At 54.3% G+C, this 15,333-nt stretch overlaps 1 protein-coding gene across 8 annotated transcripts in view; it reads left to right on the forward strand.

The window, feature by feature from the left end:
• Window positions 1-15,333, forward strand: part of CACNA1B (calcium voltage-gated channel subunit alpha1 B) — a 168,170-nt gene that overhangs the window by 147,734 nt on the left and 5,103 nt on the right. For 4 of the 8 annotated variants that reach the window (XM_074331468.1, XM_074331471.1, XM_074331470.1 and 1 more), the window contains 7 exons: window positions 2,424-2,520; window positions 4,921-5,029; window positions 10,525-10,632; window positions 11,194-11,306; window positions 12,262-12,389; window positions 14,831-14,902; window positions 15,153-15,288. In XM_074331468.1, the coding sequence (XP_074187569.1) occupies window positions 2,424-2,520; window positions 4,921-5,029; window positions 10,525-10,632; window positions 11,194-11,306; window positions 12,262-12,389; window positions 14,831-14,902; window positions 15,153-15,288 (763 nt within the window). The remainder of the gene's footprint in view (window positions 1-2,423; window positions 2,521-4,920; window positions 5,030-10,524; window positions 10,633-11,193; window positions 11,307-12,261; window positions 12,390-14,830; window positions 14,903-15,152; window positions 15,289-15,333) is intronic. The other 4 variants (XM_074331476.1, XM_074331473.1, XM_074331474.1 and 1 more) reach the window with 1 other exon arrangement.

Raw genomic sequence — 15,333 nt, forward strand, 5'->3', positions numbered from 1 at the left:
CTTTACGACTGTGCACGGAGGGGGCTCAGACAGTTTCCACAGACTGGTGACGTGTGGGCTGGAGGGGTGCATCCCCGTGACGCCCACTGTGAGCAGACTCTTGCTCATCTTTACGTTCATCCATGTGTGTGGCCAGTGTTCTGAGCTCCTGCATGTGCTGGGGACCAGGGCTGTGGTCTCCACATGCTCAGCCCACCTGGGTCCTGGGAGAAAAGACGAGCCAGTGCGTGAGGCAGGGTGTGCGTGAGTCTGTCAGGAGGTGGCACTGAGCCAGAGCCAAGGGGGCAGGATGGATGGGCTGCAGAGCAGGGCGGGGTGGTAGTGAAGGGGAGGCTGGCTTTGCTTGGCTGGCGAGGACAAAGTGTTGCAAGGGGGCTGAGAGGACGGCTAGGATAGGATGAGTTAGACCTTGGAATCTGGGTTAAGCAAGTAGCCTTGACATTGTCTGATAGCAGTGGGGACAGCTCTGGAATCAGGCTGCTGGCATATGAGGGGTTGTTGGCAGGAGATGAGCCAAGGAGCAGGCTGTGGATGGGGGCAGGCTCTCCCACCTGTCCCCCCCGCCCCCTGCTTCCCGTGCTTCTGCGTGGGTCCCTTGGGTCCAGCAACACACTGGGTGAGGCCAGAGCGGTCTTCCTCTTCTTCCCTTCACCCCCCCCCCCCCGCCCCCGGAAGTCAATGCCACCAGCTTTGGAGCTGACGCGATGAGGGGACGTGGTGCATGAGAGAAGCGTCCCTGCGTGCCAGGCCCAGATTCCAGGGGAGGGCAGTGCTCAGGGCGGTGGGGACAGTCGGGAGAGCCCGTGCGTTTGGGAGGGCCCGGGCCCAGGCCGGTGGCTGTGGCCTCTGACCATGTCCGCACGGAGTGTCTGCTTCCTGTGCTGCCCCGGGAAGTAGGGGTGGCCCTGCCTCCTCAGTGCGCCAAGCCCAGAACCCGCAGCGGGGAGCTGCGGTGCACAGCGCCTGGTACAGTCTGTGTGGGCGGCGCGGGATGGGCTGGGAGCCCGGGTGTGGTGACCGAGAGGTTTTGTCCCCGGGCCGTGCAGGGTGAGGACGCGCAGGGCTTTGCGCCGTGGTGCGCCACCTGTTGGCCTAGCGAAGAACTGCCGTCGTAGCTCGGCGCACAAGGTTTGCGGCCTAAGAGCCTCGTCGGTGCCCTTCCCTATCCGAGGTGCGAGCACAGCGCACACTCCCTGCCTGGTCCGGGACCACTGACCTTACCTCTCCGCCGCCCCGCCCTGCCCTGCCCTGGACGCGCTGTCTCCGTCTAATCTCCCAACCCCTCCACCCAGCTGGGGACAGAGCCTCACACGAAGCATCTGGCTGGGCTGTGGGCAATCCTTCTGGGTGGCAGCCGGCTCTGCTCCAGGCTCTCGAGGGCGGGCTGATGGTCAGAGAGCCTGGAGGCCGAGGGACCAGAGGGAAGTGGGCACATCTCGACAGGGAGCAGCTTTCCCTCTGGGTCGGAAGAGCCCAATAACCCAGGTGGTTCTGCTCCAAAGACAGGCCCTCCTTCGTCCCCTCCCAACTGACCCCACAGCCATGGCAGGGAGCCCTGGGTGGGGGCCAGGGGCTGGGGGGGAGCTGCCTGCCGGGAAGAGGCTATGCCCTCTTTGTCCTGGGCAGCCTGAAGCTGACTGTGTCTGGGACCCTAAGCAGGTCCTATAGGCAGGTGTCCCATGGGTGGAGGGAGGCTTCAGGCCTGGTGGCCTGTCCTCCTTGGGAAGATCCAGTCATCGGCCCCCAGACACTTTCCTGAACCTGGAGCCCTGAACGTGGATTGGTCCCTCCCCCACCCACAGTCCCCCACTTCCGGCCCAGCCCTGGCCTCAGCAGCGGCCAGGGTCCCTGTGTGGCCAGAGTCCCTGTGCTTGCAGCAAGACTTGTCCTGCGAGCTGGTCTCCAGAGCCCCGGGGCTCCCTGCAGAAGCGCATGGCTCCGGCTCTTGTTTTCTTGCTTGTCTTAGATTTCTCTCCACCTTTTTAGCCTTTAGGCTCACTTGGAAGCAAACTGGCTGTTCAGGGGGCCGGGGTTTCAGCCGTTGTTCTCAGGCCTCGTCGGTCACGCAGCTCTGTCTACCAGCTGTCCTGGCACGGTGAAAGGGCTCTTTTCTGACTTGCCGTGTTCTGTGGTTTCTAAAGGTGTGAAATCAGAAGTGGACACCCACAGAGCCACCTCATGCAGCCGCTGCTCAGCCCTCCACTGCCCGCCGCTGTCCTGCCCCATGTGGGGCTGCCGTGCTCTCAGGCCGAGGCTGTGGGTCAAGCGGAGCACAGAAACCCCTCGTCCCGTTCCCCCCCCCCCCCCAGCACACTGGGCGTTTACTGTGAGGCCGAGGCCTCTAACTGGGTTGTTCTCTTGTCTGCTTCCTCCCGGCCTCCTGCGGACCCCTCTGCCTCTGCGTCTCCGGGCCGGGTCTCCAGTGGGCGCATCAGTTACAGTGACATGTTCGAGATGCTGAAACACATGTCCCCACCCCTGGGGCTGGGGAAGAAGTGCCCTGCGCGAGTGGCGTACAAGGTAGTGACCCGGACCCTGCACAGAAAGCCAGCTGTGCTGGCCGGGCTTGTTGTCCGCGTCTACCACTCTGTCTCCCTGTCTCTTTCTTTCCTCAGCCCAGCCATCTCCCTTTCCTTCCCAGACTCAGGGACAGTGTACACCCAGGGTTGTACACTCAGGAACTCAGAGCCTGCCAGCTGCCTTCTCCCTTCCCCTCCCGTTTCCTGGAAACTGGGCCACCAACCAGCATTTCTGACAGAGGCTGTTTTGTTCTGGGCTCAGTGCCATATTCAGCTGCTTTGTCCCCAGCCTTCAGGCTCTGGTTCTGCAGTCAGCCTGGGGGGGACGTGTTGTCTCCAGGGCCTGGTAGGCCCCATGGCGGAAAGGAGGCCCTGTGGCATTGAGGAGGGAAGGGTGCCAGGGAGAGATGTCCTGCTGCCCTTCCTGGGGCTTCAGAGGCCACGGCAGGTGACACAGCCTCGGGGGCCCAGGTGGGCCTGGGACTCCTGCCCCCACTGCTGAGGAGTACAGGGAGCTGAGCTGCAAAGATGGGGGTACAGTGAGGGACACCACCAGCCCTCCCTCCTGATGGGCAGGCAGGTCCCAGGGCCCCAGCCCCACCTGCTCCCACAGCCCCAGTGCCCCTGCAAACAGCCAGTATATGTCTGGAGCCTTCCCGCTGCCTCCCGCTCTCTGAATGACGTTCCCGCCAGAGTCTTCGTCCCTGGTTCTCTCTGTGCGCGCTCTCTCTGCTCTGGTTCCGCACCTGAGTCTGTGTCCTGGCTGCATAACCTTTGGGAGCTGAGTGGCTCCCCCAAGCCACAAACAGCAGCCTCTGGTGTCTTCTTAGCCCTCCCCTGCCTGGCATGAGTTGTGCCTGCCTGCAGGCCCTACATGCAAGCCTGTAGCTTGTCCCCAAGAAGGAGAGCTCTGTCCGCACTGACACCTCTGGAGCCCCTCCCCAGCTGTGCAGGCCAACTCCAAGGCTCTGGGCAGGAAGAGGCCAGGGGCGGCCTCAGGGTGGTAGCAGTGGGTGGGCTTGGCCAGCTGGGGAGGGTCCAGGTGATGCAGACGCTGTGGCCAGAGGGTCCAAGCACCCGGCAGACTCCAGCCTGTTCTGGCCTCACTCCTCTGCTGCCCCCTCAGACTGCAGGGCCTCCGGTGAAGGTGCTCTGCACTGAGACCCCCTCTTTCGGGAACCACCTGCTTTGCTCCTCCTCACCTCCCGGCTCCCCAGCTCCCCTGGAGAGGAATCCCTCCCCTCCCCCAGTGCCATCCATACTGGGAAGCTCTTTCCTGGTGAGGTCCCGGGACCAGGTTTGGATGGGCTAAGCGGGGCTTTGCCAGCATTCAGGGCACAGAGTCTGGGTTCCCGTCTCTAGCCACCCACCCTCCAGCAGGCTGAGGAGTAAGTGGGGGGCTAGGATGCTGAGGAAAAGGCTGGGGACAGAGAAGGCCTCCCCAGAGAAGGGGCAGAGGAGCTGTCCTGTGACAGACGGCAGGCTTGGGAGAGGACAGGCAGACCCCAGGGAGGGGTCCTGTGCCCCATCTCCAACTCCCGTTCTGTGGAAGGGGACGAGGTGCCCCTCTGTGTTCAGGGCACAGCCGACTCGCCTGAGACCCCTTCCTCCTGGGCCTCAGCCTGAGGCTGTGGGCAGCTGATGGCTGTGCCCAGACGAGTGCACTAACAGACACAGCTGTGCTGTCCTGGAAGCTGCAGAGAGGAAAGGGCACTTTCCACGTGCTGGGGCGGGAACTGGAGCAGAGCTGCAGGCTCTGCTGCAGCTGCTCTGAAGAACTTGTGTTCCTGAGGACAGCCCCAGCCGCCCCTGCCAGCCCCAGGCTGCAGGCTGAGCCCAAGGCCCTGCCCAGCCCCACCTTCTGGGTCTTTCCACCAGGAGCTGGTCTCCAAGGCTTCCGGGCTGAGGGGCATGTTTCTTCCAGCTGGGGAGTGGCAGCCTTCCCGGGGCTGGAGCTGGCTCTGAGAGCTGCGCTCCTGGCTCCCCAGCCCTTGTCCAGAGCTCCTGGATGCGGTGGAGGAGGGGAGTCTGGGCCGGCTTTGGGGACAGGGGTGTTCCCTCCCTCCTGTGTAGGGGCTGTCCCAGGCTCGGTGGCTGCCTCCCTCCTCAGCCATGGGCAGTGGGCAGGGGGCCTCTGGCTGAGGAGGTGCCTGACCTTTGGGAGGGACTCAGGCTGCCCGTCTGCTACCTGCACATCCGTACCCTGGCTTCTGCTTTTCTGCAGCCAGAAGAACCCTCAGCTCACATGTGCAGGGGGCCAGGGGTGGGTGTGAGCGTTGGCAGATCTCTCCTGTCCCGGCACCTGCAGAGACCAGCCCAGGAAGATAGCCCAGCCTCCAGCACTGTGGTCCTGGTGGGGGGGGGGGCAGTGGCCCGGCCCTGACCTGACCCTTGTCCCCAGCGTCTGGTTCGCATGAACATGCCCATCTCCAATGAGGACATGACCGTCCACTTCACATCCACGCTGATGGCCCTCATCCGGACTGCACTGGACATCAAGCTGGCTCCAGGTGAGCAAGGCAGCCTTGGGGACCATGGTGACACCAAGCCAGGGCCACGCACCTGCCCTCAAGAGCCATCCCCAAGCGGGTGTGTAGGGATGGGGGTGAGGGGTCTGTCGCGAGGGCACGGAGGACAGCTGCCCACGGCGCCTGTACTGGGCACTGACTGTCCCCTGATAACCGTCGACAGGTTAGCTCTGTAAGGAAACTGAGCTGCAGGACACGAAACGCCTTGTCTGGTTACCCAGAGCTAGCGAATGTGGGAGCTGGGACACAGCCTCACCCAGCTCGTGAGCCAGCACCCTCTGCGGTGAAGTCTGAGTGCCTTGTGCGCCCTCACCACCAGCACCCATAGTGAGCCCCATCTTCCACCAGGCCCTTTCCTGGGCTGAGCGACAGGACCACATAGCCTGTGCCCAGTCAGGCACAGTGACCCTCCACATGTCCCCCACCCTCATCCTCCAGTGTTGACAGCGTCCCCTTCACAGAGAGAATGAGCATCACAGAGGGGACCTGCCCTGCCCCCCACATCACCCTCCTCCCCGCATCCAACTGGGGTGGTGGAGGAGCTGAGGCCACTCCCCAACTGATTTCATTATCCATTTGATTTCTTGACCCATCATTTTTCTCTTTCTACTGAATTGTCTGTATCAATATACAAACATGCAATAATTTCTCCCATCTTTAAAAAATTCTTCTCTTCCCCTTCATTCGACGTCCTGTCTTTCGTGTTTCCTTCAGAGCAGCCAGCGCCTGGACAGAGTGGTTTGTATTGTTGCTCTGGGCTGCCACCACAGCACTTCCCCAAGACTGCCATTGTTCAGCTCCCTAGTGACCTCCACGTTCTCACAGACCCATCTGCAGCCTTTTCTCAGCTCTCATTCCCTTCTGTGTGGAACCCTTTTCTTTCTCCTATTCAGGCCTCTCTCATCTCCCAGTCTCACCTACTCCCATGGCTTTAAATACTGTGAATCCAATTTTGTATTTTTGGTCCAGGCCTCCGGACCAATATATCCCACAGGTTACTTGCCATCTGCACTTGGAGGCCCCACGAGCTCTCAGAGCTCACTGGCCCCTTGAGCTCTAGAGAGTCCCATAGTTTCCCTGCCCCTGTCAGTACAAACTATTCTTCCAATCACGCAAGACAAAACTCTTGGAGTCATTCTTCTCGCCCTTTTTTTTCTTACCCCATTTTTGATCCATATCTGATCTCTAGTCATAACTTCTGACTCTACCTTCAAAACACATCCAGAATGTGATCACTTTTCTACCCTCGCCCACTGCCAACTCCTGGTGCGAGCTGCTCTCTGTTAACCTTTGACAAGCTTGTTGCTGTAGCTTCTCACTGGTCCGCTTCTGCTCTTGCCCTTTCAGTCTCCCTTTTATACAACAGCCAGAATGATCACATTAAAAATCAAAACAAGGGGTGGCCAGATGGCTCAGTTGGCTGGAGTGCGAGTTCTGAACAGCAGGGTTGCCGGTTCGATTCCCACATGGGCCAGTGAGCTGTGCCCTCCGCAACTAGATTAAAGGACAACGACTTAGAGCTAATGGGCCCTGGAGAAACACACTGTTCCCCAATATTCCCCAGTAAAGCGGGGGAAAAAATCAAACCAATAAAATTCCTCTAGCTAGACTAATCAAGACAAAAAGAAGATAAAAATAACCAACAAGAGAATGAAAAGAGTAAACATCACGACAGATCCTGCTGACATTAAATGGAAAACAAGGAAATTTTATGAACAGCTTTATGTCAAAAACTTCAACAAATTAAATGAAATGCATAAATTTCTTGACACAAACTATTAAGCCCATTGAAGAATAGATCACCTGAAAAAAAAAATAACCTGAGTATCACTTTACATATTAAAGAAGTTATATTCATGGTTAAAAATCTTCCAACAAAGAAAATCCCAGGCTGAATTAATTCCATTCGTGAAATCTACCGAACACTTAAGGAAGTGTTTTCTATACAAACTATTCCAGAAAATAGAAAAAGGGTATATTTCTCAACTTAATTTTACAAGGCCAGCAGAGCTCTGATACCCAAACTAGACAGAAATATAACAAGAAAAGAAAATTACAGAGCAGCATTCATCATGAATATAGATACAAAAATCTTCAATACAGTTTTAGCAAACTGAATCTAGCCATACCTGTTATGTAAAATAATACATGATGACAAAAGTGGTGGGTACACCAGGAGTGCAAAGTTGGTTCAAGTTTAAAAATCAATCAATACAATTTAATACATCGAAAAAAATCTGCATGATCATCTCAATAGATGCTGAAAATGCGTTAACAAAATTCAGCATCCATTCATGATTTTTAAAATTCTACATAAAGTAGAAATTAAAGGAAACTTTCTCAATCTGATAAAGGATATCTGAAAAACCTACAGCTTATGACATACTTAACAAAGAAAGACTGACACCTTTCCTCCTAAGATCAAAAACAAGAGAAGGATGTTGACTGTCACCATTCTTGGTCAACATCATACTTGAGAGCCTAGCCATTGTAATAAGTCAAGAAAAATAAGAGGTGTACCAATTGGAAAGGAACAAGTAAAACTGCCCCCATTCACAATTTGATTATCAATGCAGAAAATTCCAAAAAGTCTAATAAAAAAAATTAATCAGACTGAGGCCGCTACCAGCCAAGTAGTGCCAAAGATTTTTGGGAACCACCAGAAGCTAAGAAGAAACAAGGAAGGTTTCTTCATCCTCCCTCACTGGAGGGAGCATGGCCCTGCCTAAACCATGATTTTGAGTTTCTGTCCTCCAGAACTGAGAATAAATTTCTGTTGCTCTAACCCATAAAAAGTTACTAAAAGTAATGTGTGAATATAGCAAGGACACAAGATACAAGGTCAGTATACAAAAAGGAATGTATTTCTATATATTAGCAATTAACAAACTTGGGAAAAGTTCCATTAAAACCATACCAAAAATATGAAATACTTCTATACTGCTGGGAACTCTAAAAAATATATATGTAATATTTGTATGCTGCAAAATTCAAAACTAACTAAAGGAATAAAAAAAGACCTAAATAAATCAAACACTATATTGCATTCTCGCATTAGCCGACTCAATATTGTAGCCATTCTTCACATGTTGATCAACAGACTCAGTGTTCTCCCAATCAAAGTCCCAACAGGCTTTTTGGGTAGAAATTTACAAGCTGATTCTGAAATGTATGTAGAAAAGCAGAAGAACTTGAGTAACAGAAACAATTTTGAAAAACAGAACAAAGTTGGAAAACTCACCCTGTCTGAATCAGAGACTTCCTGTAAAGCTGCATTGATTGAGGCATGTGGTTTTGGTGACAGGACAGAGACATACTCAATGGAACAACAGAGACTCCAGAAAGAGACTCACACTTATTGAGTTAATTGATTTTGAATGATGACACAAAGGCAATTAATGGAGAAAAGATCATCTGTTCAGCAAATGGTGCTAGAAAAATTCAGACAACTATATGCGCCCCCTACCCCCTCCCTAGTTTAGAAACCTTGACCTTTGCTATCGTAGTCTGCTCAGGCTGCCATAACAAAATACCACAACTGAGTGACTTACAGACATTTACTTCTCACAGTCTGGAGGCTGGAAGTCCAAGATCAAGGTTCCAAGAAGGTAGATTTCATTCTGGGGCATGTTCTGGCTTGTACGCAGCCACCTTCTCTCAGTGTCCTCCCCTGTGGCGTGTCCTCTAAGTGCCTGTGGAAAGTGAGCACACACTCTGCTTATAAGGACACGAGTCTTGTGAGTCCGGCACCCACTCTTAGGACCTCATCTCACCTTAATTACCCTCTTTCTAGGCCGTGTCTCCAGACACAATCACAGTGGGGGTTAGGCTTCAACACATGAAGGAGGAGGGGATACAATTCAGTCCATAGCAGGTACTTTCCACCTTCTACCAAAATTAATTTGAAATGAATCATAGACATAAATGTGAAAGCATAAAGCCTCTAGAAGAATACACAGGAGAAAAATCTTGTCAATGTTGAGTTAGGCAAAGGTTTTTAAAAAAAAAAAAAAAAATCTTTAAAACAATTCAAGACACATGAAGCTTGAGCCATAGAAAAAAATTTGGTAAATTGAACTTTATCAAAATTAAAAACTTTTGCTCTTCAAAAGATACTTAAGAAAATGAAAAGGCAGGCCAAAGACTATGAGAAAATATTTGTGAAACACACATCTGATATAAGATTGGTTTCCAGAACAGGTAAAGACCTCTTACAACTGAGCAATAAGAAAATAACCCAATAAAAATAGGCAAAGGATTTGAATAGCTGCATCACCAAAGAAATTATGTGGAAGGCTAATAAACACATGTAAAGATGCTCAGTATCATTAACCGTTATGGATATTTAAAAGGGGGGATAAAATGAAAACATACATCCACACAAAACCCATATACAAATGTTTATGGCCTTATTCATAATCGCCGCAAACTGTAAAGAATGCAAATGTGAGTGGATAAACTGGGATGTGTCCATGCAACGAACTAGTGCTCAGCCATCCACAGAGACAGACTCTACACCCCTCGATGTGGGAGAACCGCAAATGCATCACCCTGAGTGAGCGAAGTCAGACCCAAAAGCCACCACATTTGTGTGATGCCATGTGTATGACATTCTGCACAACCTTGGGGACAGAAAACACATGAGTGATTGCTGGAGGCAGGAGCAGGCTGAGCGGTCGCCTGCGGTGGGTCCGAGGGACTTCGCAGTGGTTCTGTGTCCATGTCTTGATTGCGATGGTGGTTATGTGACTGTCTGCATTTACCAAAATTGGTAGGATGGCATAATGCAAAGGGGTGGGTGTTGTTGTATGTAAATGAACCTGAATGACCCTGAAGTGAAGACAGGACAGGCAGGCGTGTGTAGTCCTCTGCGCAGAACCAGCCGCTGCTCCCATGTCAGCGTCTGCCAGCCTTCCTGGCTCGTCATGTGACACACCAAGCTGGTCCCTCTCTGCTTTCAGGGTCTGCCACACACTTCTCACGAGACCTTTCCTGACCACCCTGTCAAAAACTGCAGCCCTCCTGCTATTTCCCATCTAGCCCTACCTCATCTGACATGCCAGATTTTTAACTTCTGTCTCCTTAGTTGTCGAAAGTCATGTACCTCCAAGAGGGCCTCTTCCCTTGTTTCTGTTCCATCAGCTAGAACAGTACCTGCCATTTGGTGGGTGCTCAATACCTGTTAGTGGATGAGCGCCCCTCCCCCATTCCCTGACACCCCTCCCCCACACACACACCCCTTGAATGCTGAGCCCACGTGCCCCTTTTTTCTAGGCAGGATCAGGCAGGGAGAGCTCTGAGTAACCCCCACGGCAGGGTTTCTCCCACCGCCCCATTCTCCCAGCACCGCCTCAACCCCCCCACCCTGTCCCCCATACTGAGTCTCCCTGCCTGTCCAGCTCAGCCTGTCACCCCAGGGGGTCTGTGGAATGGCTCTTAACATCTCTCTTCTTGTTCCCACCCTCGTCCTGCCCCAGCTGGCACCAAGCAGCATCAGTGCGACGCAGACTTGAGGAAGGAGATTTGCTCTGTGTGGGCTAATCTGCCCCAGAAGACGCTGGATTTATTGGTGCCCCCACATAAACGTAAGTGAGACCGAGCAGTTCTCCCTCTTGTGTCCCACCCAGAGCAGAGCAGGGAGGCCTGGGGGACGGTGCTTGTGCAGCCACCTTGGAGAGCTGGGCTTACCTCCTCAGTCGTCTAGACTCAGTTTATAGCTTCAGGGGCGCACAGGAGCAGTGGGAGAGGGGATGTGGGCATCACTCTGTGGGTCAGTCACCCACACTCCTCGTGTGGGGAGTTGGCTTCCGAAAAGCCAGAGAAAAGGTAGGGAGACTCCCCCTGTTGCAGATGCCCCAAACGGTGAGGTGCTTACAAGTAAGCTCTGCCCCCACCTTGTTGTGGGGAGCCCGAGGCCCCTCTGGAAGACCAGGGGAGCCTCGGGAAGTCAGTGCAGCTTCGAGGGGAACACGGAAAGCATCTGGGGCGCTGCTCAGGGCCGAGCCCCGTTAGCCTGCGCGTGTCCAGGAGTCCGGGGGGGGGGCTGCGTCCTCACCTGCTCCAGCCGTGTCCTCTGCCTTCCCCGTCCCCTTTTCCCCCAAACTCCAACCTTTGCACGCTTACTCTTTCCTGCTCATCTTCCCCAGCTGATGAGATGACGGTGGGGAAAGTCTATGCAGCTCTGATGATATTCGACTTCTACAAACAGAACAAAACCAGCAGAGACCAGATTCACCAAGCTCCTGGTGGTCTGTCCCAGGTACTGGTTCCAGGATTTCCAAGAAATAACGCTGAGACTTGGGGACCTCCAGGTGTGACAGCGGTGGGAACCCACACCCTTCTTGAGAAAGCACAGTGGGGAAAGGAAGATGAGAGGTTCTTGCTGCCGCCTCTCCAACCCCCGGACATTAATCCCATACGGCCTTTGTGCTTTCCATTAGCTGGCTGTCTGGCTGTACTGGGGAGCCCCTGACTTGGGGAGCTCATGTTTAGGGGTGGAAGATGAGAGAGCTGAGGACAGAGGCCCTGAGCAACACCATGTTTTTAAGTGGTAGAAGAAGAATTATGAAGGTTCCTGGAGGAGATGTTTTGGGAAGAGCAGGGAGAACCTCCTTTCCCTGGACATAGGCAGGGACCAAAGCGATTCCCTGCAACGGGCCCAGGGTCACGACCCGCTCCATTCTCGACTGAATGGACGTCAGGGGCCCATCTTCCTGATGTCATCCTGCACAGATGACGACTTCCCTCATTACCAGACCTTCAGCAACCATTGACCATAGGCAGGCCCTCAGTCTATAAAGTTCAGAGCTTACAGGGACCTTCAGCCCCTTGGGTTGGGAAGTGTCTGGTGCCCGTGCTTTCCTTTCCCTTGTCTGTTGCAGACGTGCCCCCATCCCTGACATCTCAGTATTCCGCACAACCCAGGGCTCCAGCAACCTCTACCAGTCAGTCTTTTTGCCATTTGTAATTGGATCCAGTCCCCAAATTTTGTAGGTAGGGAAACTGAGGCTCCATGAAGTAAAATGACTTTCACAGACCAGGTTTGGAGCAGATCCCTGCCTGTCCCATATGTAGGGATGGGCCTGAGAGCAGGAAGCCTCACCACCACACAAGAAGCCCTGTCCCACAGGTTGCTGGGGCACCGTTGTGCAGGGGCATCTGTGAGGACACTCCCAGCCCTCAGGGCTCTTCCTCTCCCCTGTATCCCTCTGCAGATGGGTACCGTGTCCCTGTTTCACCCTCTGAAGGCCACACTGGAGCAGACTCAACCGGCTGTGCTCCGAGGAGCCCGGGTTTTCCTTCAGCAGAAGAGCTCGACCTCCCTCAGCAATGGTGGGGCGGTGTGAGTACTCGGCGGGGTGGTGTGAGTACTTGGCAGGGTGATGTATGAGTACTCAAGCGGTGTGAGTACTTGGTGGGGCAGTGTGAATACTCGGTCAGGCGGTGTGAGTACTTAGCGGGGCGATGTGTGAGTACTTGGGGCGGTGTGAGTACTCAGTGGGGCAGTGTGAATACTTGGTGGGGTGGGGTGAGTACTTGGCGGGGTGATGTGTGAGTACTCGGTAGGGTGGTGTGAGTAATCAGCGGGGTGATGTGTGAGTACTTGGGGAGGTGTGAGTACTCGGTGGGGTGGGGTGAGTACTTAGCGGGGTGATGTATGAGTACTTGGGGTGGGGTGAATACTCGGTGGGGTGGTGTGAGTACTTGGTGGGGTGATGTGTGAGTACTTGGGGAGGTGTGAGTACTCAGTGGGGTGGTGTGAGTACTCGGCGGGGTGATGTGTGAGTATTTGGGGAGGTGTGAGTACTCGGTGAGGTGGTGTGAGTACTTGGCGGGACGATGTGTGAGTACTTGCAGCGGTGTGAGTACTCGGTGGGGTGGGGTGAGTACTCGGCGGGGTGATGTGTGAGTACTTGGGGTGGTGTGAGTACTCGGTGGGGTGGGGTGAGTACTTGGCGGGACGATGTGTGAGCCCTTGCAGCGGTGTGAGTACTTGGGAAGCATGCAGGATTGACGGTGTGGGTAAAGCGGGCCTCCCAGTTTCTCTACCTCCCTGCTCTGAGGGGACCCCCCCGAGCAGCATGCTAGGGAGCCCTCAGGTTCCATCACAGCTCTCTGGTTTGACCCTATGCCCACCTCCACCCATATGTTTCACTGTGGGTGTCACCCAAAAGCTAGTCCAGCTCTGCTGCAAGCAGTTTCTATGGTGAACTCTAAAATTAATTCCTGTAATGTTATATGCCTCTGACAACACTGAGACCAACTGGTTTAGACAGTTCATGACTCCAACTGTCACCCGCCACCGTTCGTGCCTGTTTCTCTTTCGGGTGAGGGGTTTCAGACTCTACTTCCTCCTTGGCCTTTGTTGCTTAAAGACTGTTAAGAAATTATTTTTTTCACCCCAGGGCCTCACCCCATTCTATTAGTAGCCTATTCTAATCTTTCTAAGTCCTTTAAGACATTCTCCTCTCACATCTCCATTTTGGTCTTGATTTCTGAAGCAACTGTATTTTACAGACAAATTGGTAAGGTCATTTGATATCACATAACTCTTGTCACAATAATTCTTGGTGAAGAAGCACCCAAACCAAGTGATAGAAAGTCACAGTCCCTGTGTCTGCACTGTGGGTTGCTGAGGTAGTAGCTGGAGGCTGGGCTAGGTTCCGTGAGAGGGCAGGGTCCTTTCAGCTAGTCCCCCGCCCCCAAGGCCAGTGGAGGTTCCACGTCTTTGAACGTGCCATAGGCCAAGGCAGGGACGTGAACTCTGTCTCCCTCAGCAAGTGCTGAGTAGGGGGCCTGATGCCCAGCCTGCCATCCTGGAGGACGTGGCTGCAGATGGCATGTGTGGTGAGGGCTCCTGACTCCTGCCTCTCCTCACATGTCTAGACATTCTTCTTTGAAGCCTGATTTGGTTCATGGCCTGTTAGTCAGTTAGCTTTTGTTGAGTCACAAACTGCCATCACTTAATGGTGTGTCACTTCTTGAGTTCGGGACCAGCCTGGCAGTTCTTTGGGCCGAGGCCTGGGCCAGCTGCTCGGGTGGTGAGCCCAGGACGGTTTATTCTCATGCCTGGTGTCTGGGCTCATCTGTGTGGTGAGCGCCTGAGAGCAGCCTGAGAGGAAGGGCAGAGTGCAGGTGTTCAGCCTTCTTCTTGTGCCCCATTGGCCAAAGCAAGTCACCTGGCCGTCCCCGAGCACGCCTCCACAGGACACCGGGAGAAGCTGACTGGAACGACGATGCTCCCTTCCAGAAATCACGCTCCCCACTGGTGCATGACGACCCTGGGGACTGGCCTCGCAGAGGCCCTGGAAACTCCTCTGAGGGCTCCAGACAGCACTGTGCAGGGGGATGCGGGCAGCTCTGCAAAGGTGACGGTTGGACTGGTCATTAGTGTGGCCGGTGAGACCATCAGGCCCTACCTCTGAACTCTGATTGTGATGAATGCCACCCAAGCTGTGTGACTGGGCATGTGTGCAATGCTACGCTGAACACTGGAATGGACAGTAACCCTGGCAAATGCCAGGCAGCTCCCATGCCATTTGGGAGGCGTGATAAGCCAGACAGATATTTATAGGGAAAGGGCAGGCTTGTGCCCTGGGAAGGCCTCCCCCAAAGGGTGACACTTGAGACTAGATCTGAAGGGCAGAAAGGCTTCCGTGGCTGGAAATTGGGTGTTGGGAGGAGCCTCGGCTCCCAGGGCTCTCTGTGTGCCCAGGGGATGGGGTGTCCTTACTACTCTGCATTGTACACTCTGTCCTCGCATGGTCTCATCCTTGTTAACAGGGATCCCTGCTGCCACCACATACGTGGTGGAAGGGCTGTGGAACGTGCCAGGTGTCCCCAGACCAAGAAGCGGTGGGTGCAGGCTCCCCTTGGATGGGTGGCCAGGGTCCCCTCTCTGCACGTTCTGAGCCCTGGCATTGGGTCCACAGCCTTTGCTGTTTCTGAGCTTGGCAGCACCTGCACACAAGTGGCATCACCCCTCTGGGCACCTTGTAGCCCAGAATTGGGCTAGTGGAGGTTCCTGGCAGGTCCGACCAGGTCCAGGGTGGACGTTCTATAGCACACGGACCTCCGAGCCAACAGGACAAACCTTTCTCCGCAGACAAACCCCAGAGAGTGCCATCAAGGAGTCTGTTTCCTGGGGCCCTCAGAGGACCCAGGAGGCGCCCCATGAGGCGAGGACCCCCCTGGAGCGTGGCCACTCAACAGAGATCCCAGTGACGCAGCCAGGAAAACGAGTGAGGGCTCCCAGGGATGGGGGGGGTGGTGAGACAGGGCTGGGG

The sequence above is a fragment of the Rhinolophus sinicus genome, linkage group LG04 (genome assembly GCF_036562045.2).
Source record: "Rhinolophus sinicus isolate RSC01 linkage group LG04, ASM3656204v1, whole genome shotgun sequence".
Classification (NCBI taxonomy): domain Eukaryota; kingdom Metazoa; phylum Chordata; class Mammalia; order Chiroptera; family Rhinolophidae; genus Rhinolophus; species Rhinolophus sinicus.